Source organism: Lacerta agilis, chromosome 1, assembly GCF_009819535.1.
Source record: "Lacerta agilis isolate rLacAgi1 chromosome 1, rLacAgi1.pri, whole genome shotgun sequence".
NCBI lineage: Eukaryota > Metazoa > Chordata > Lepidosauria > Squamata > Lacertidae > Lacerta > Lacerta agilis.
In genome coordinates, this window is record NC_046312.1 from 74584069 (window position 1) to 74606171 (window position 22103).

At 43.5% G+C, this 22103-nt stretch overlaps 1 protein-coding gene across 4 annotated transcripts in view; it reads right to left on the minus strand.

Moving 5' to 3' along the window:
* Positions 1-22103, minus strand: part of TSPAN4 (tetraspanin 4) — a 504940-nt gene that overhangs the window by 226227 nt on the left and 256610 nt on the right. The window contains exon 1 of one of the 4 annotated variants that reach the window (XM_033155458.1): positions 20450-20566. The exons of the other annotated variants lie outside the window; for them this stretch is intronic. Coding sequence (XP_033011349.1) covers positions 20450-20516 — 67 coding nt within the window. The 5' untranslated portion in view covers positions 20517-20566. Of the gene's footprint in view, positions 1-20449; positions 20567-22103 lie in introns of those variants that run through there. 4 annotated transcript variants of the gene reach the window in all.

Sequence of the window (22103 nt, forward strand, 5' to 3'; positions counted from 1 at the left end):
TAGGCTCTGTGGTTTAACCCACAGCACCACCTGGGTCCCAAAAAAGTATAGATGAGTCCTAATAGCAACCCTCCAGAATCTCTGGCAGAGGTCTATCATTTGCAACTACAGTGGTACCTTGGTTCTCAAACTTAATCTGTTCCAGGAATCTGTTCAACTCCCGAAACTGTTCAAAAACCAAGGTGCTGCATCCGATTGGCTGCAGGTGCTTCCTGCACTCAAGCGGAAGCAGCGTTGGACGTTTGGCTTCCAAAAAACTTTCGCAAACCGGAACACTTACTTCAGGTTTGTGACATTCGGGAGACGATTTGTTCACGAGCCAAACCATTTAAGTACCAAGGTACCAATGTAGATCCTTTTAATCAGAGATGCCAGGGATCAAACCAAGGGCCTTTTGCATGCAAAGCAAGTGTGCTGTCTCTGACCTTATGGCTCCCTCCCTCCTAAACACCCCTCCTCCACCCACCAACTGCTTCTGCCCTACAAACTGTCCCCTCTCAAAGTCACTCTGGAGAGAAGAAATGGAAGCATGAGTTTCAAGGCACATGATCATGAGGTAGAACATGGGTTTCACCTTCTTAGCCTAGTTTTCTTGATCTCACTTACACTTGTACCTAGCTGTCCAGAAGCTTTCCTTCCACTCGTGCGAAGTAAGAGAGGGAGAATGAAATCTGTGTGCAAGGATCCGAGATGAAGCCACTCATAGAGGGTGCCTCCATCCTTCAGCTTTCCATTTCAAGTGGTACCAAGAGTTTGACTTTTTCAGAAGCACACAGAAATCAAAGGAGTTGATAGCATCAAATGCAACCTGAATACAGATTTAAAAACAGAGGTATTATCAGAGGAATAAGCCCTGCAATCTTTCAAAAACTGTTCATCTCTGACCCAGTGCAGTACATGACTTGAGTGAAGGCAATCTGAACAATATAAGAGTAGAAAGTAAGATACCAGCTGACACAGTGGCAAAATGTTTTGTGCTAACACCCTGGCTTCAGTGCTGCCATAGGCTCCGTATTTCATTTTCAGCACTTTTAGTGTTGATCCCAGTGTCATACACCTTGTGAAGTGATCGCTTGACCCAATGTATTGGGAGCCAAGATGAAAGGCCTCAAAAAAAAAACCCCGTAGCAATGTGCTGACAGCTGTAAGAAAGAAAACACTTGGGAGACTCAGAATTGGCATGTCAGCCAGCCCACACTAGCAGCACCTTGTGTTGATCATGGCCTCCTTTTCATTATTCCTACGTGGAAGATGGGGAAAACTCCCTTTTGGCAAGAGCAATAAACTGCTCACTTCTTTACGGTGGGTAAACAGGCATTAGCATGTGTTTGTTCAGTATGTTGAGAAACGACTTCCAGAAGGATTGCCGGATATGTTGTTGATCTGAATCTCAAAGACAGCTTGGATATGTCAGCATGTGCAAGTTCTACAAGAGAGGCCCCCTGTTTCTGAGCAGTTCTCCTACTGCTTGGTTTCTTTACTTGCTGCCACTGCATCTGTTCCTATCAGTGGCTGGCAATGAGAGCCCTCCGCTTACGTCTGCCAGCACTACAGCCTAACTGACACATTCGTTAATAACATGCATGCACAGATATATATTTTTCAAAATGCAAGTTGTACACAATACAAACATGGAATTGCAAAATGGAGAGGCAGTTCTAGGGTGGAGTTTTTGTTTTCTGTTTTTGGGTTCTTAGTTGTCTGCAAATCCCTGAAAGGACAGTGCTGCTGCAGTTGGACAAAATTCACTCGCATGCCTTCCTGAATGCAAACATGCAAGAACTGGAGGTGGTGACAGGAAGCCTTCTCCTCCACTAGTTCAATCCTAGGCCATGCCTCTAAAGCACATTTAAAATGCATGACTTTCCCCCAAGTATCCTGGAATGCGTAGCTTGTTAAGGGTGCTGGGAACTGACGCCCCAAATCACTATCTGAGGGAAGCCTTCGCATGCCTAGTAGTTTTCTTGATTTATTAAAACATGCTGGCATCCTTTGGGCACTGGTGGTACCTTTCCTGATCTGCAGTATACATTGCAGCTGAGCTGCTATTACTGTGGTATTGAGCCACCTCCAAGAACAGGGCAGTCCAACTTTTCATACCAAGTAGGCTGCAGGAGTACTTCAACACAGAACCCGTGGGCCACATGTTGCCTTGTTGTGCAGGAGGGAGGAGCAAGCCCAAAAATTGACACCCCCTGTTCAAGCCCTCATGCTGTCTTCCCAAAGTGAGACACTGGCTTTGGGAAGGAGACACAAGGCTCTGGCAGGTCCTAGAGCCTTCCTACCTTCTTCCCAAAGCTGGGAAAGTGCTAACTAGACTTTGGGAAGGAGAATTGAGGGCTCTAGGACCCTGTCAGAGCCCTCACACCTCCTTCACAAAGCTCAGTACCTACCTTAACCCAGCTTTGGGAAGGCAGCACAAGGGCTGTGGTGGTGGGGGCATCAAATGTTACAGAGGGTCACCAAAAAAGGCCTCATAGTCCATATGCAGCCCTTGGGCCATGTGTTGGACCACCCCACCCAAGATATCCCATCAGGCATCTGGGGTAATCACACAAGCACTTTGAGCAGTGCTTGAAAACAATCCAGAAGCCAGTGAAATTCTTTCAATATCAGCAAAACATGGTCCCAGTCAACAGTGTGGAGGCTGCATTTTGAACTAAATACAGTTTCTGGACAATCTTTGAAGGCAGCCTCACATACAGCATATTGCCATAGCATCACTTAACTGTGGCCCAAGAAAGGCCACAGCTGCTGAGCCAGCCTAAACTGATGGAATTATTTGAGTGGCTATTATTGGTGCAAGGAAAGGTTGAGTATCAGACAAGAGGCAGACAAGATGTCCGTTAGGACTAGGGCCAAGGGGTTGACCTGGACAGGTGAGCAAAAGGCAACAGCAGCCCATTAGAACCCAAGGGAAATGAGGCCTAAGAGGTGACCAGAACTGGCTTGAAGGCTTGAGTGAGTAGGAGATACTGCTGCCTTGAACAGACAAAAGCAGGCCTTGTAGCACTTATGCAAGACCTGGCACATCTGGAGGCTTCATAGTACCCACCAGTCACAGTAGCCAATGTTGCACACCCCTGTCCCTTTTTGCACCTGAGGAGAGCTCTGAAGCACTAGCACACACTGTCCGCAGTAGCTCACCAGACTAAATTCTATCCTTAGACACACACACCCCAGATTTATGTTTCACACCCCAGAGTGGCTAATATTCTCTCTCTTGGTACTCGGGGCATGGCAGGCTGTAAGGAGGGATTGCCATATCCAAGAACACCAGGAACCCAGATGGGAATGGATAAAGTACCACTTTGTCAATACATATATTATGCAAAACGAGGGAGGAGGAGTGATGCCACAGAGTTCTGAATTCTCTTGGAATATTTCCCACACAATGACAGTCTGAATCATTATTAGGTAAAGATGGGTTATTTGCATCGTGCAATGTCATTCCGTCTTTCAGAGAGAGCCTTGGCAAGTCAGAACAAAAACAAGGACAGAGTAATCTGTGCTTGAGCTTCTCCTGCCAAGAGACCAATCTGCCGCTAAGCAGGATTTCACAGGGGACTCCAAATGAAATCACCTCACCCTACAAGGTGAGCATCTGAGCAGTAGCCTGTTTGCTACCAACATCAATGTTTTGGGCAAAGCAAGAGAGTAAGATGGGACTGACAACAATTAAGAAAAGAAAAGCTCCAGACTTGTCTCTGCTCTTCTATGTTTCTTGGCATTCCAAGGCGAAGATTGAAACTCTGTCATGCACTGCTGAAAAACATCGGAGTGGCAAGCTTCTAAGGAACCTGCTAGTCTACATAGCAGAAAACAGGCATTTTCAGTACATTTAATACCTCAGAGTCAGTTCCCACACAGCGAATTGATTTTTCTTTTTAATTGCAGTCATATTGTCTCACTGCAGAGATCCCCAGGAAGCATTCCTCAGACTTATGCCTGGCATTCCAAGAATTTCCAGGGATTAAACCAGCCCTCAGTGGTGTGAGAAGGGCATTTTAAAAGCTAGAAGTATATGATACACGAACTAGAAAATTGCCCAAGCTAACCTTTGGTATGAAAAAAGATCAAGGAGCTGATTCACTCTTGCATATGCATCACTTCAGGGCCGGCACAGCCACTGGAGGCAAAGCAGGCAACCGCCTGGGGGTGGCAAGATCCTGGGGCAGCTGCTTCAGCTATGCAAACGCCTGCCTGCATTTTTGGAGGCAGCTCGGCAGCTCATCAGCTGAGTGGTATCCCCTGCATTCCAGGGCCTTCTGATCTCCACCAGCTGCCAAGAGCATAGATATAGTTGTAAGGGAAGTAAAGAAGTGACAGGCACTTTTTCAAAAATAAAAAAATGAGAAAATGGTATTGGTCAACACTTCCTCCTTCAGTTTGCTGCTGCTGTGCTGCTTAGGAGACAGCAGGACACCAAGTTTGATGTGGAAGAAGGGACGGGAAAAGGGCAACAATTCAATTTTCCCAGGGGTTCAAAAAACACACACACAAAAGTCCTTGGCCAGATTTGTAAACATCTGATGATGCACAGCTGAGTATGTGAACAGATTTCAGAAACTTAAATCCATTACTTGTATGAGTTATAAATCCATCCGTTGAATCTGCATGTGAATGGAACTGTAGTTAGAAAAACACAGGAGATTACCTTTATGTCTGTAACAGCAACTCCCTTGGATTTGCCTGGAAGGTTTCTGTGTGAGACAGAAGCAGAATGCCACTTCTAAGATGGCGGCTGACACCTGTGGTTCTTGTTTTAAATCAGGGATAGGAAACCCAAGGCCCTCCAGATGGACTCCCCTCTCCTTTCAGCCCATATGATCAATGGTCAGGGAAGACAGCAGTTGTAGCCCATCATTACCTGAAGGGTTACAGCAGGCTTTCTAAAACTTGGGTCTGCATCTGCTGTTGGACTACAACTCCCATCATCCTAGCAGGAACAGTGGTCAGGGAAGAAGTGAATTGTATTTCAAAAACAGCTGGAGACCTAAGCTTGGGAAACTCTGGGTTATTCCAAATTCCTTTTTTAAGCACTTACATTAGAACCTAGGGCTTGCTGATCAGAAGGCTTAGTCATGCTGGCCACATGACCCGGAAGCTGTACGCCGGCTCCCTCAGCCAGTAAAGCGAGATGAGTGCTGCAACCCCAGAGTCGTCCGCGACTGGACCTAATGGTCAGGGGTACCTTTACATTTACCTTTATATTAGAAATAATGAAAATTTTCTACAAACTCAAGGGGTTCCTTAATTAATTCAGGTGACTACAATAGTTCATCAGTAAATATACTGATGTAAATGATTCGCTGACTAAATGGTACAGCTCTGTTGATAAGCTTCATGATGTAAAACTTTGCAGTCATGGCTTATTCAGGAATGAAAATCGTGACACTGCAGTCCTTAAGTAACAAATAGACATTTTTGCCAGACTGCTCCTGGGACACACCATTTTGGATATTCAATAGAATATCCTAGCTCCCACCCCGAAACATGCAGGCAATAGAATATCCTAGCTCCCACCCCGAAACATGCAGGCAGATAACCTTTCCTTGGAAGTAAGGAAACTATATTTATTTAAGCAAATAATAGTAAAGGCTGAGTTGTAGATACAAGGCTCAGGAGTCATGCTTCTGACCATGCTGGCTGGGGTTGAAGGGAGTGGGGAGCCCAGCAACATTTTGAACTTTTAAAAACTGGGAGTGGGGAGCCCAGCAACTGCTTTGAACTTTTAAAAACTGGGAGTGGGGAGCCCAGCAACATTTTGAACTTTTAAAAAAAGTGGGAGTGGGGAGCCCAGCAACTGCTTTGAACTTTTAAAAACTGAAGATTTCGGGAATTAAGGCAGGGGGAAATCACATAATTGTGAGACACGGCAAAACATCAATCTAATTAAGGATTTGGGCAAAAGTGCTAGCTGCATTGTGGACCCCTTTAGCCTTAATTTCCGTTTGGTTTAAAATAGGACTAGGATTTAACCAACTTTAACCCCACTGAATCAAACTAAGTGCCCTCAATTTGTGTGCGTGTTTTTTTTTAAGAAGAAGCTTAGATTCAAGTAGTTCAAATTAGCTAGGGTGTGAAATTGGCTGATAATGCGCAATATGTTTTTCTTCACATTCACACAAAAAAAGAACGTTTGCAAGAGAGGGGAAGAGGAGGATTGGCAGAATAAGTTTGCTGTATTTCAGATATGAAGTTTATTGCAAAAAAAAAAAAAACCTGTGTCACTCGTCAAGTCACTTTAAAGTGTTACCCGATGTCATGACTGGGGAGAGGGCTTTGAAGAAAACGCTTTCCTCCCATTCCGCATCCCTACTCCACACAGCCTTTGCCATCTTGGGCGCTATACTTTCTGAGCAACTCAATTTCCAGTTCCTTGAAAATGCTGACATCTCTTTAAATGGCAATATTCTCTAAAACCACAGAGAAAACGTAGCTTCTGCTCCAAGTCATATAAAAGATTATTCTGAGCTTTGAAATGATACTAAATTTAAGCTGCAATTTCAAGTGGCTGAGAAGAGATTGGCATTTTAATGGCTGCCTCCCAACCCCCCCCGCCCAACACCACTCTTCTTTCTCTCAATCCCTTTTGCCACATAATTCCTCACGTCAACTCTTTTGGATTTCCTTCCAAACATGCCATTTAACTATCAGACCCAATTCACATTACCTAGCCCCTACCTTCATAGCATTACAGCCAGGGTGAGCTTGAAATCTTAAAGACCAGTCGCTATTTCCTCAAAGCCGCAGAGTTGGAAAGTTAAGAGTTTGGATGATAAAGCTAACACACAGGCATAATGAACAGCAGGATAATTCAAAATTACTACCAATATCTCTAAGTCAGGGATGGGGAGCCTGTGGGTCTCCATATGTTGGGAGTACAACTGCCATCATCCCTGATTACTGGCTATGTTGGCTGGGACTGATGGGAAATAAGAGTCCAACAATATTTATAAGGTCACAAGCCCACAGGCTGTATTTTATTATTGCACAGCTCACATTCATGTATTTTCACATTTGTATACTGCCTTTCCTTCAAGGTTTTCCCCATTTTTGGAAAATGTACCGTGACTTTGGCATTACAAGTGTGCCATGTTTTCGTTGCTGCTCCCTTCTGTTGGAATGCTGTACCTCTTGAACATTGCATGGCTCCCTCAGCTTCTAATTTTAAACCTTTATTAAAAACCCATCCCTTCATCCTCACATTTTGAATTGAGCTCATCGTTCACCCTTTGCTTTTCCTCCTCTGAGGTGTCCAGTCTTTAATGTGAGTCTGTAGCGAGAGACTTTTCTTTTTATAACCCTTGGAACGGTGCCTAGCAATGCAAGAGGTGCCTTAGGCATCATTTTAAAGTGATAATAATTTTGTCTTCACAATTTGTCTTTGAGCTTCATTAACCTGTAGCATAGTGACTAGCTGAAGGTCAACCAGACAACTTAGTAGGTTGTATGGGGAGCTGAAATCTGGCCTCACTTGTTCAAGATAGGCACTCGGCTCACACTCTCACACCAGCTTTCATTGCTATTTGCTCATTTGTGCATTTGGCTGTGGTACATTTGTGGTGCCCACAGTAGTACGTCTGGTTTGCAAGTGTGCCCCACAAGGTCCCAAAAGGTTGGTGATCCTGAATTTTGAATATTTGCATGTGACCTTCAGTTTCACAACTTCATTATGCTTGCAAAGCATGTACTCTGCCACTGAGCCACAATACATCTCCTCTACTCCCACCCCAAGGTATCAATACAAATGAAGGGGCCAAGAAACACAAAAGAAGTCTTTCCAGGGAGTGTGAGAGCACAAGACCGTACACAAAACAAAGAGGAACTATTCTCTCTCTGGGCTTGTCCACATTTGCCTGTCCTGTGCCTAGAAAGTACAAGTTATTTTCCACTTGACCCACACCTTTCCCAGTGAAAATCCGCTCTTTAGTGCTAAATCAGAGCAAGTGCCAAACCAAAGAAAACCCACATTGCCTTTTGCTCTGATTGAGCACTAATGAGTGGTTTTCCCCAGGGGTATGGGGGGAGCAGTGGAACAGAAGGAAGTGTGGATAAGCCCTTTGTCTCTAAACATTAGGGCTTGCGGTCATCTAAAAAAATGGATTGCCAACAGGTTCATGACACCAAAAGGAAGCATTCCATTACATAATGCATAATGAACTTACGGAATTCATTGCTGTAAGATGTGATGATGGTCACTAGCTTAGATGGGCTTTAGGAAAGGATTAAACAAGCGTATGGAGGACAAATGTATCAAAGGCGCTTAGCTTGGACAGCTAAGAATGGATCCTCTAACTTGATATGCAGTATATTTTTGCTTACCAGACACTTAGGTAAAATGACAGACGATGGTTCTGTCTACCATGCCCTGCTTGTTAGCTTTCCAGTGGCATCTGACTGTCTACTGGTGGGAAGAGTTGTGGTCTAAATGGACCCTTGATCTTGGAGAATGAAAGTAGCCAATGCATAGTACTGAGAGGAGGATTTGTGGGACTAAGAGGAGTAAGAAATAGCCCTTTTTATTTCACTCCAAGTGAGGTGATTCTGAAGACAAGCTTCCCACCTCTTCCCCCACAGAAACCACTTGGTCCACATAGTATCACGAAGAGGAAATGGCTCATTTCCAACAAATATAGCTACAGAATATTGGAAATTATGAAGCCTATAGGAGAACAGGTCTATCCGAAGAAGAATCAATGTGGCTTGAGGTTATGGGAGACAGCTCAATGGAGGTTTGTGCAGCAGCTGTGGAAAAGGTGAATTCCATGTTAGGATTGTTAGGAAAGGACACAAAAATAAAACAGCCACTATTGTAATGCCTTTATAAAAATCTACAGAGCAACCACACTTGGAATACTGTGTATGGGTGACAACATTTAGGGCTTTTTTAGTTTAGGGGATTGAAAGGCAAGTGCAGGGTGAGGTTTCAAGAGAGAGGTGTATAAAATTAGGTATGGTAAGCAGAGAGTGGATGGGTTTTTCCTCACTCACTTATAATACCAGGGGTCATATAATGAAACTGTATGGTAGCAGGGTCCAGTCAGACAGGATGTACTACCAGTTACTGGGGAAAATGAGCTCATGGGCTAACGAGTTCATATCCTGCTTGTGGGCTTCTCACAGGCATCTAGCTGGCCAATATGGGGGAAAATGCTGGACTAAATATGCCAGGACACCTCTTGCGTTCTTACTATCAATTGATCAAGTACTTGCATAAGAATGTGCTATGTTTTAAAATTATTTTCCTGGAAGGGATTGGGGAGGGAGCATTTGAAGTTAAAAGTGAACCTGTTCCTTTGGAGGTGCCCCAGTTAATAAGAAGAGCTCCGATGGAGCTAACCAAGCATCCACTGAGTTCAGCATTCTGCTTCCAGCAGTAGCCAGCCAGATGCCCCCAGGAAGCCTGCTACAAGATGCAGAGGAATAGTTGGAAGAAGCAGCTGGGGAACCACCAAGGGAAGAAGGCTTAGTCTGGGGAGCGGTGATGGGACAACAATGGGTGGTTAGAGGGAGAAGAGTGGAAAGAGGAGATCGCAGAAGCTCAAGGGGTGACAGGGCTTAGTGAGCTAGGAGAGCCTGTGGCAGGCAGAAGTCAAGAATTGTGGGCAGAAGATGAAGCAGGCAAGTGGGAGGAGTGAGGTCAAGAGGCAGAGGTGAGTCAGGCTGGTGAAGAGTCATGGGTGTCTCTCCCTCCTTCTCTGACAAGCTCCCCTCCTCCTGTCTCCCAGAACCAGTGGTGTGGCAACAGGCTGCACACAGACGCAGTCTCTGACTGCTTGAAAACAGCCCCAGAAAAGAGGGCACTTAAGTGGCTGTGGGGAGGTGGGGACTTTCAGTCTCAGCAACTGATTTCATGGAGCAAGAAGAAGAAGAAGAAGAAGAGTTTGGATTTGATATCCCGCTTTTCACTACCCGAAGGAGTCTCAAAGCGGCTCACATTCTCCTTTCCCTTCCTCCCCCACAACAAACACTCTGTGAGGTGAGTGGGGCTGAGAGACTTCAGAGAAGTGTGACTAGCCCAAGGTCACCCAGCAGCTGCATGTGGAGGAGTGGAGACGCGAACCCGGTTCCCCAGATAACGAGTCTGCCGCTCTTAACCACTACACCACACTGGCTCTCGACCACCGGAAATGAGCTGCTGCACTCATTAGGCCTGACACTCAACTCTAACTTTGAATTGTGTGATTACTGACCAGCAAGCTCTGTGACACATGCCAGTCTTTTATGTTTCTGCTGTGCAAAAGAAACAACTACCCACATTCCCTGTTATTTGGACTGATACTGTATGCGGTGAAATAAACCATACCTACCATATACTAATTATAAAGACACCTTTTCCAGCCCTCTTCTACACTGGATATATGAGAATTCTCATTCTCAAGCATGAGAATTCCAGCCTGTAGGTGTCAAAATGATGAATCTCACTCCCAAGCTAAAGGGAATCTCAAAAACAGAACTCATGGTATTTGATATTTGTCTGTGATCAATGATAGGCAGGTAGCCATGTTGGTCTGCCATAGTCAAAACAAAACAAAAAATAAAATAAAAATCCTTCCAGTAACACCTTAGAGACCAACTAAGTTTGTTCTTGATATGAGCTTTTGCGTGCATGCACACTTCTTCAGATACATGAAATGCAATTCATATGAAACTCAATGTGATCAATGAAATGCAACTCATAGTTGGCTGTGAAAAATGAAACCATGGCTACACCTCCAGAGAAGAGATGCCTCAAGACTCAAGTGGTTTGTCATCTCAGCAGGTGCCAGGCCTGACAAATTCCATAGCAGGTAGCCATATTAGTCTGCTGTAGCAAAACCAGAGTGTCTTGTGGCATCATAAAAGACTGGCACATTTATTAAGGCATACGTTTTTGGGGACCAGAACCCCCAGTTCATCACAGGGCTGGCAAAGGAAAACTCAAACTCAACAGCTTTTCTGACAACTGCGTAAAGTCACTTATCCTTTCAAAAACGGGGGGGGGGGGATATGTTGACTTCTCACCTACTACATATTTAATTTTATTCTGAAATGTTTGGCAGATTGTCCCCCATTCAAAAGTGAACTTGTGCCCCTGTCTTTCTGAGACACGTCATCTCACATTCAATCTGCACTGTCAGTTGCAGGGAAGACACCTTTCTATTCATATTTATTCCTTGCCAAGCAGAGTTGAAAGGTTCATCTTCCCCTTTCTTGTCAGGACATTCTCCCATCTTCCAAACCTCCAACACGTACACATGTACACACACACACACACACACACACACACAGACTCCATCTCCCCCATTCAAACTCACTTATGGCAACAATACAACAAGATGTCCTCTGTATTCCTCAGAAATCACACCAGCGTTATTCAGCTGTCTGGAAGCAGCACCTGCTGCTAAGGCTACAGATGTACAAGGTGAACTAAAAGGCACCTGTCTACATAACAGACGGTATGACCACAGACATACAGTATAACAAGTCTTCAGCATTTCTCTTCCCATCTGTCACACTATTTTCGGTTTGAGTTTCACGATTTCAACTACCCTAATGAAACAATCCAATCCCACAGCAATATTTTATCAGCAAAAAACAAAGGGAAGGGAGAGAAAAGGGTGTGCCCATTTAGTTAACATAAAAGTTAGCTAAAGCTATTACTTTTTTATGGAGGTTTACTACACTGGAAACAATATACAGTATTTAAGGGAGGAGACATTAAGATGGAATGACTTCATATCTCCCTCCCTCTCTACAAAAAGTTCATAAAGGAGAAAATTTCTCGGTGGAATAGTAGGCAAAAGTCTATTCCATTATTCTAGGTTAGAGAAAACGCCTTTGACAGGTCTATAAACAGGAACATAAGCAAACTATTACAAGAAGCAAGTATTCAGTGCTTAATTCATTCCCAGGATTTGGAATCCAAGCTGTAGAACTGCAGACTTCGTTCAGATGCACACACCATGTGGCATTATCCATTGCATATTTCCCCACATGTATGGGCTAAAAACTTATTTTTTAAAACAACGGCTGAGATTTTCTGGGAGCTACATACCGTGCACAATGCCACATCCTGTGCTTTCTCTGTGTTCCTGCAAAAACTATGACACTCAGTCATTCACATGTCAGCAATAGTTCTAGTCCCACCAGCAGGAAAGCTCAGAGGAAACAAGAATGACCTAGCATGCTAGGCCTAATGAAATGGCCCTAGGACAAGAGTGCTTCCACACTCCAGCACACAACACCCACACTGATAGACCTGCAGTTCCTCTAAATAGGCAGCTCTCTGATTCAGGGTGGAAGAGAAGCCCTCCCTTCTCCAGCTAAACATTTCACAGGAAAGAAGTCAGTTTGGATTGCATACCACAGTCATCCAGGCCTGGCTCAGCACATCTACACTTGTGAAAAGCAAGTACATTATTTATTACTATGAGAATGAATAAAATGGGGAAATGTGTGAAGGTTCTCTCTTCCTGGAAGTGCTAATAGCCCAGGCAGCATCCTATACAATGTTTTTGTTTCTCTTTGGGAAAAGACATTTTAAGTTACTTCTTAACAGTCCCTATGGAGAGAAATGTACAGCTGACATATTGTGCTTTGACACTGGAGTGGTACCTCACAATACAGTATTATGGTGTTCATGTAATATAAAAGCAGTAGGTGGGGCCAGAATATTATTGTGATCTATCCACCTACCCTGCCAACACACACATACACACACACACTTCCCCCCGCACAGGGTCAAAAGTAATCTGGAAAAGGAGGGGAAAGAGTTTGGGAGAGATGCGGCTACTTCTGCCTCCATCTCACCTTGGATCACAAACTGCAGGACTTGGTGTTTCATTTCCTTGTTTTGTAGCATCTCTTTACGAGACAATTTGTTTTAGTACCTGCCATCTGTATTTATGGCATGAGAATTTCCAAGCAAATACTTTATGTGGCCTTATATAATTGAAGCTAAAATGATTACCAAGCATCTCTGTCAGATAGATTCCTGAGTGAACTTTTCTCAAAATGGCATTAACTTTCAGTTCTGCTTACAACTTTAGAAACGCAATAGACTTTTGTCACAATTCTCGCCCTCATAACTCACTCTCAATGAAAGGTCATCTTCTACACTTAATATTCCATTAACTCACCATCCAGCGGATAAAGCTACCCATGATGTGAACGAACATTTTACTGCTTTCAAAAAACTACCCATTGCCAGAATAAGACTCTTCAGCTATTAGCTATGCCACAGCCTCATAGACAGAAAATGCGATGAGCGCGCACATCTCATGTGATGGATTTCTTAGCTCATGATCCATAACAGAGTCTTACACTCTGTGGTGGAAATGCTAGCTAGAAATAGTTGAAAGAGGAGAGCGCATGCCCTGCTAGTGCACTGGAACTGCTAGTTAGGATGGGAGATTGCTAGATGCTGCAGACTGACGTGTACTAAAACAAAATGAGACAGCACCCAAGCTTACCAACGCCCTCACTGTTCAGCACCTCTGCTGCCAGCAGTGACTTGCATTACACATCAATCATGGGAAAAGAACTGCCCTGCCATGCATGCATGAACCAATGATACCAACAGCAGTTGTTTCTGTAGCCTGCAAGGGTCTCATGAACTGATTGCACTCATTGCCATGCACATTGTTTCTAGAATTCTGCAGGTCCCCGAAGCGGTATCACTGTGCATATGCAGGAATAAGTAAAGGTAAAGGGACCCCTGACCATTAGGTCCAGTCGTGGATGACTCTGGGGTTGTGGGGCTCATCTCGCTTTATTGCCCAAGGGAGCTGGCGTACAGCTTCCGGGTCATGTGGCCAGCATGACTAAGCCGCTTCTGGCGAACCAGAGCAACTCATGGAAACGCTGTTTACCTTCCCGCCGGAGCGGTACCTATTTATCTACTTGCACTTTGACGTGCTTTCAAACTGCTAGGTTGGCAGGAGCTGGGATCGAGCAATGGGAGCTCACCCCATCATGGGGATTCAAACTGCCAACCTTCTGATCAGCAAGCCCTAGGCTCTGTGGTTTAACCCACAGTGCCACCCGCGTCCTAAGGGGCAAAAAAAGCCTCCAAACCTCAGCTGTACGCAATGAAAATCTTTTCCCACCTGCTTAATCCTGAACCAAACTGATATTCTATGTCATCTCCATGCACAAACGGCACCAGACATAATGCAAACTTGTGGCTTGGTGCTACATACATTAACAATGAAGAACCCCCAGGCTTGTGTGGCTTACTTCTCCCCATCCCACCTAAAAATGCTGATATCATATAAGGTTCCTTCCCATTCGCAGAATCATAGAATCATTCATTATTGTTCGTGAAAGAAGACCATTTGTGTAAGCTCTTAAACAATTATACACCTTTATGTCCTTCATATAATAAAACATGAAAAACCAATATAAATAATGTTCAGGAGGTGAATGTCATTGCTGACACAGCCAACATGGCACCAACCCCAAACCAAAGGGAGGTATCAACAAACTAGGAGAAAGTCCAACGTTTGCAAAAGCACAGAACAGATTTGGGGGGAAATCCTGGGGGGCCGGGGCAAGCAGGCCCATCTGTGAGAGAAAAAGAGGCCTTATAAGCACATGTGTGTCCTTGTTTGGGAGAGTATGGCATTATGAGATAGTGTTAGCAACAAGAACATGGGTCAGGCCAATGGCCCATCTAGTCCAGCATTCTGTTCTCACGGTGGCCAACCAGTTGCCTATGGGAAACCTCAAAGCAGAACATGAGCACAACAGGACTCTGGCCATCGGTTACTCCCAGCAACTGGTATTCAAAGGCACAATGCTGTGACAGTGGAGGTAGAACCATTTCTCATCTTGAGGAATATTCGGCAGTTCAGCCAAGGAATGTCCCCCCCCCCCATAAATACCATTGACCTACCTCATAGGGTTATTTCAGACAAGATAAGAACTTGGCAGCACGTTCCATGTTATCTGAAATGGCTCCTAGGAGGCTAAATCAATGTTGGAAAAGCACATGCAGTTGCAAGGATAAAGCAAAAGAAGTGCTGAGGAACTGCAGCTTCTTATTAAAGCAAACATTAAAGATAAGTATGCTAATTTAGATAAAACAAAACATTTTACCAAATAAACTTTGGGATTAATCCAAAGTGACCCTTAACCCGAGTTAAACTACTTAAGTAACTTGCCTGGAGTTTCTGCCATTCCTTGTTCAATGTGTGCCAAAAACAAACACAATTCAAGCCCCAGAATGCTCTTGGCTTCCTGTTAGGCATCTCAGGACATTTCTACACACACACACACACACACCCCAATGTGATCTCCAAGTGTATTTTCCCATGAGCATAGTAATACTCTCTAAGGCAATCTCAGAGAAATAACAGAAGAATATAGTCAGGATTCATGTGCATGCACAAGTTAGGGGGAGCTTTGCTGTGGCGGACACACAACCATGCCATTGCTCCCCCCCCTTTAAGATGCAGCTAAGCTACATATACGGTGGAGGAGTGGGGCAATGTTGGAGGCCTTTTAAAGGGAAGTCAGTGCTGCAGCTGTCCAGCTGGCAACCCTGCTGGTTCCAAAGGATAATGAAGCCAAGAACTAGAGCTATGCAAAAATTTACCCCACATTATTTTCCATCAATTCTCCATTCAATAATGAGAAAAGAAATTGTGCTTGAAAAATATCCAAGGAGAGAGAAATTTTCAGTGGAGGAGTTTGCACACACCTTCCTTTCAAGGCAGCCAAGGAGCACTTGGGGAGTGCACTTTCTTTCATTCTACAAATCTTTTCTCTGCTGGTCTGCAACCAGCAGCCTTCCTAGGCACTTGCCTTTCCTGGAAACCCTGGGACATTTTCAGCTGGGATTTCCTATAAGCACAGGAAGGCTGCCAAGGGTTTGCTGTTGTTGTTTTTTAAGTGAAGTCTTTTTACCTTTAAGGAAAGCAATGTGGGGAAATAGAGAGGGGCGTTAAGGTAAAACAAAGGAGTTTGCTTAAAAACAGAATGTGGCAGACAAATAGAAGTCTCTTGCACAAGGAAATGGTGTTTTTTATAAACTGGATGGCATCAGGTGCTTTTGTGGGGGGGGGGGCTCCTTGAAGCAACAAGGTTGTTGTTGTTGGGGCAAAAAGATTCCTGCATTGCAGGGAGTTGGACTAGATGACCCTCCCTTCTAGCTCTATGATTCCTTTTCTTCCTTTTTGCATTAGTGCTGTGACAGGCAGACCAGGGAGAAGCAGACACTTGACCATGATTGAACATAAAGACCCACTCCCATTTACAAAATAGGGGAGAGGCAAGCAGGCAGAGGTTTTCAAGTCAGCTCTTTTCTGAAAGACCTAACAGCATTCTCATTCTGCCCTGTTTCTTCTACTCAGAGGCGCCATCTTCTGAAGTTGATTGAGGGAGCCCCAACACGATGTCCTGACGTCACACGCACGTCACAAAGAGCCCGGTCCCCTCAAAAAGCATTGAGGGGGTGAAACTGTCTTGGCCCCAGTAGCTGTCCGATATACCACTACTAGTTAAATACTTGGGGGCGGGGGTGTTCATTGGGAAAATGGTACAACGTTAGTCCTTCTCCCCCTGCCAAAGGTGGGTGGACTGCAGCTGCTTTTTGAAAGAAATTCAGGAATTCATGCATGCCTGTTGTTCATGTGCAGTTGGGACCTAAGTAATGGGAAATTTATAGAGCATCCTTTGCAAGCATGGTAATAGCCAAGGGGGAGCGGATCAAGTGCCCCCCAATAAAGTAAATCAATAAATATACTTAACTAACTGAGGTTCTGCCCCCAACATAAAGCCTGGTCGACCCTAGTTTGCTTCACATTTGTCCATTTGATATTATTCTTGTATCATTTTAATATCATTACTAAATCTTGCTTATTCACAATATTCCAAACAGGTTTGTTCATGAAGCACTGCAATGACAAATATTCAGTATGATATCCCCTACTATAAGATTTGCTGCTAATCTGTCATATTTATCCAGAACAAAATGTTTAAAACAACCTCATAAGGTGCTTAGCAGGTTCTCAAGTTATGTCTAATTGCAGTATTTGTCTAATTGCCTGGATGATTACTTCCTTCCAAGATTTCTCAGCTGAACAAGCCCACCACATGTGGAGATAATGCCCTTCTTGTTTACAACTACTCCAACAATTTGAGAATGTAGCAATAGCATACATTCTAAAGATTTCCCTAAGATTTAAGTTTCTACTTATGGGTCATAATGCAATGCAGAATTAAATGTGCTTACGCCCACTTATTTCAATGTCTTATATACACACATGTCATTAATCGGACAAGTGCTTTTGCAATTGAAAACACTAACTAATAACAAATACTAAATATTAACAGACTTACATAAGGGATATGCTTTGCCACAGCCTGAAAAATCATGCTGCTCACAGCTAACAAGCTTCTCACAGGACTACAGGTCATAAGGACAAAAGACAAGCTGAATACAATTCCTGACTTGGCCAGTGTCACTAAACTTAGTAGTTTTGCTTAGAACTTGACCCTACAAAAGTGCAGTGTTGCCTTGATCGTGCCAAGCTCTTAAATAGCTACTTCACTCTGGGCATAACAAAGTGGAATGGCTATGAAACTACTCATATGCTTAAAGATAAGCTTGTGCCCAGTCCTTTGCAGAAATGTCAGTAGACTAGTATAAGGCTGTATTCAAAAGACAACTGGAGAGGCGATAAAAAGTATCAGGGTCTTACAAGTGAGGTGTGTGACATATAGCATCAGAGCAGGTTTCCCATAGATACTAACAGTACAGTAAACTATCAGCAAATGCCACAAATACCCTTTGCATTTTGGATATTAATAGGAAAATTTTGGGACAGGTGAAACACCCACACTGCAACTGCTGGAGATTTGCCTGTCATGCAATACTGGGACTGGGTGAAATTCTTTGATAGTACAACAGGGTATCTCACAGGGAACAGGAAAAAACACACACAAATAATGAGAATCCACACCCTTCTGCAGAAATGCTGCGTGGAAGATTCTTAACCTTATAATTGCAATGCTCTGTAAGATTCCCGTTCCTAAATGAAGAAAGCTATGGATATATCATGTGTCAGAGGGATTTTGCTAACACAAAAGGTTGCCATGACTGTGCTCTCTTCAGATGATCAATAAAATACAAATACACAAACCAAGCTCTCAAATCCCCTAAACTGTCATGCTCTATATCTGCCACTAGTAAGTCAGAGCCATCTTTAGGGCAAGTGATCACAGTCTCTCATAATCCTGATTGGCTCAATGCTACATAAAATTATCCTTGTTGCTAGTGGGGAATATCTACATGTTTGTTTGTTTTGAGAATGGAATATGCCCATGCATTGCACACGACCCCTTTTTTAATTGCAGAATGAATGCTATGGTAGTTCCCTGTATGTCTATGAGGCACAGAGGAATGACAGTAGAGGCAGGGTAGATAAAACACTGTCTGGAAAGCCCAAGTATAATGGCTATACTTGCACAGAACACCAAGCCAAATTATGGCTTAGCATGAACAAGCAAGCATGGAAGTACCCATTTAGAAAATGGTGGCCATTGCATTCCTTGCCTGGTCCTGCTGCTGCCATACTACAGAGAGCTAAGTCATGGTGTGGCTTAGTTTTACATGTGAACGAGAGATTGTGGTGTGTCTCCCGCAAAGATAACATGAGTATCAACCACAAGCAAATCTTGTTTAGTCGAAGACCATTTACCCTTCTGTGGGGAAGCAGTTATGGCCTGGTGCAGATGCTGAGGAGGCGTGGTAGGGTGTGGTTGACCCACGTGGCCAGCCATTGATGCCCAATGCCTATGCCAAAGCCCAATGCCTATACATACCCAATGCCTATGCCAAAGCTTACTTACATCTATAATCAATAAAGTTGTGGCTGTTTTCAGTTCCAAAATGCTGTCTTATCATTCACGCTGGTCTTACACATCCAGAAACCTTAGCCCACCCAGTAAACCTTAGCCCGCTGTGCTGTGGTCCACAAGTCACAAGCTCACAGTTGCACATAATGCTAAGTCAAACCATGGCTTAGCTCACACTATAGCATGCCATAGTTTGGGTCAGTGCTTTTTTTCTTTAAAAAAATATATATTTAAGGGTACTCTCATTTTGACTCCAGAAAATCACCATTTTATAGTTCAAATCCAGAAAAATAAATACAGTAAATGGACAAAAGTGCAAGGATTCACAAAATGTTTAGGGGTATGCATACCCCTGCTTCCGCCCAGAAAAAAAGCACTGGTTTGACTTAGTATTGCATACAAACCAGACCAATGTCAGTACAGTGTATGGGAGACTTAGAAGGACGTTAATCATCTGGCGCAAACCAGATGAGGCCACCTGAAAAATACCAACTGTGTGTTGATGATGGGGTCATACTACCAGTCTTGTAGGGCATGTAACTACAGATTCATAAGAAGGTAAGTACTGCCAAGTTGGTGGAGGGAGATGATCCTTCTACATGAAGTTTATATCCCAGGGAAGCTCACCTGGCGCCCTCATTACATATCTTTAGGCAAAAGGTGAAAACATTTTTCTTCAACCAGGTATTCAGTTGATTAAACACTCTATGGCCTTTTAAATGTGTTTGTGGGAGGGGGATAATGGTTTGTTTTTGTTTTATTATGTATTTTGTGTTTTTATGCTGTGAACCGCCCTGTGATCTTTGGATGTAACATCAATTATACTTTGAGTTATACCTGATCTTATTAAGTCAATAATAATAATAATAATAATAATAATAATAATAATAATTCATATGACTTATTCCTTTTTAACATTTTACCATATTTATCTATTTATATTCAATATAATAAATAACAATGACTTTATCAGAATTTGTATAGTGCTAACGTGTAAAAAATTCTAAACTGTTTACATAGAGTACATATTAACATTATTGATAGGAGTCAGAAATTTAAAAAAAACCAGTTGGACTAATTCCCCCCCCCCCATCTAAATAACATCAGCAGTTAAATACATATACATTATACAAATAAAATTACATCCTTATGCCTTACTGACTCCTTTCCAGCAACTCCCTAAAACCAAATGCCTAGCAACTTCTCTTGCTGAAAACTGCCTTGGAAGTAGTGCTAATTTTATCATGCTTCTGGCCAGGTGAGGGCGGCTTGGAATCTCCATAAATTCCAGTAGCTAGATTCCCCCAAAACAATTGGCGGCTGGAAACTTTCCCTAAGAACTAGGAACATAGGTGAACTCAAATTCAAGCACAGCACGTGGCCAGAAGGTGCATATCTAAAACTTTAGCCAACACATAGGACTTTAAAAGCTCTGTCAGCTTTAACATGTGCAACGACAGAGCCCTTAGAAAGTTGAATTTGGTTGAGGGTGAGGAAATTAAACATTTTGCACAGTTCAGACCATGCCATCATTGTTTTTACAGCATTACGGAGCTAGAGAGAGCCACCAGAACCCAAGACGACACTACACACACTGTACCTGGTTGGGGCTGCACAAGTAAGACAGGTCCATCCCAAAGGATTAGCGAAGCTGTGGGTACACTCATCTCGGCTTGCTGCTTGTTCCCCTCCTGCCTTACATACCACAGCTCCCTTGCTCAGCCTTGCAGTGTCTGAGCGGAGTCCTGATTCATGATTTCAGGCTCCAGCAGGAATGTAGCAGTTGAAAACTCGGAACTATTTTTACCCTTGACCAGCCGCAGCCTCTCTGTTCTATAAAGACTTCTAAAGAAAAAACCATTCCCAACTAGTTCAGGATGTGTTTTAGGGATCTATGGTTCTCTGGCATTTGATGTAGCTTTTTAAACTGCACAGTTGCTAACAGGAAAAAGTGAGCTTACACTCTGCTATTATTGACAACAATCAAAACGTCAGGCTATTGATCCATGGGAGGTGGGTGTATGCATGTGTGGGTGTGTGTGGGTGTGTGTAATCTATTTCTTACTTTTCACTGTAAACATTTTAGGGACAGCTCCTCCAAAACAAGGAGATTAATTTCATATGCACACAGTATTTCTTTTAGGAATTTGATTTTATCCCCCACTTGATATAAAAAAAGAAAAAGGAAGAAGTGGAGGAGGAGGAAAGAATGCTCTTTCCAGACATAAAAATTATGAAATATTAAGTTTCAAGCAACAGGGGTAAAGCAACCTTAAGTCTGCAAACCATGGCACAGTTCAATTGTAGACCTCATTCTAATAAGCCAGGTCTTTTTTGCATTGAGAATGACCCTTTTGCCCATCCAAATACTATTTATGGAAGGGCAAACTAGGCACTTTCCCAGGAGAAAGCATCCCACTCCCCACCCCCAAAGCTCAGTCCAACAGCAGGGAGGAACACTATGGAAACTTATGCGCAGCCTGCACCACCATACAGCTCATTCACATTAAATCAAAATTTGCTTCAATGTGATGTGCAAATTGGGCCACTATATTATGACATGTGGAATAGCAATCTAGCGGAGGCAGCAACACCTGCCCAGAGGACTCCCAAGGAGAGGGGAGAGGAGAGGAGACTGAGGGAACACTCCACAAGGGAGGATGTTCGAAAAAGGGTGAGAGGCTGCCAGCTCTGCAGGCAAGGGCTGACACAGCTGGGCTCCTGAGCCCCACAGGGTTGCCACAGAAATAATGTAGTTGATCAAGGGAACCATGGATTCAAAAAGGTTGAAAACCTCTGTTCTAACCAATCAAGGGAGATATTCCACTATAAGGAGACAACACACCTCAGCCAATCATCCAGGGCCATTAGCGTAACAGATGAATACTCAGCAGCTTTCTGTGTATAATACAAAGTAACATAACATGAGTAACTGTAGATAATACCATATCTACTGAACAGGAAGCTGCAATCCCTCAAATAAGACACACCCACAAAATGCAGAAGGGCTAAAACAAAACTATCTCCCCAGAAAGCACTGTAGCTCCTAAAAGGACAATATAATGAATTCTTATCAGCAGATACACACATTCTATGCAGCAGATTCGGTTACAATCCTAAAGTCACGACAGAAGCCCATGATTTCTGCTGCACAGAGGAACAGAACTTGACAGCAGTAGCATGAAAAACAACTGCTGAGTTCTATAGAATGCCACAGACCTGGGGCTGCTTCAAAGACAATTTTCCTCCATGGG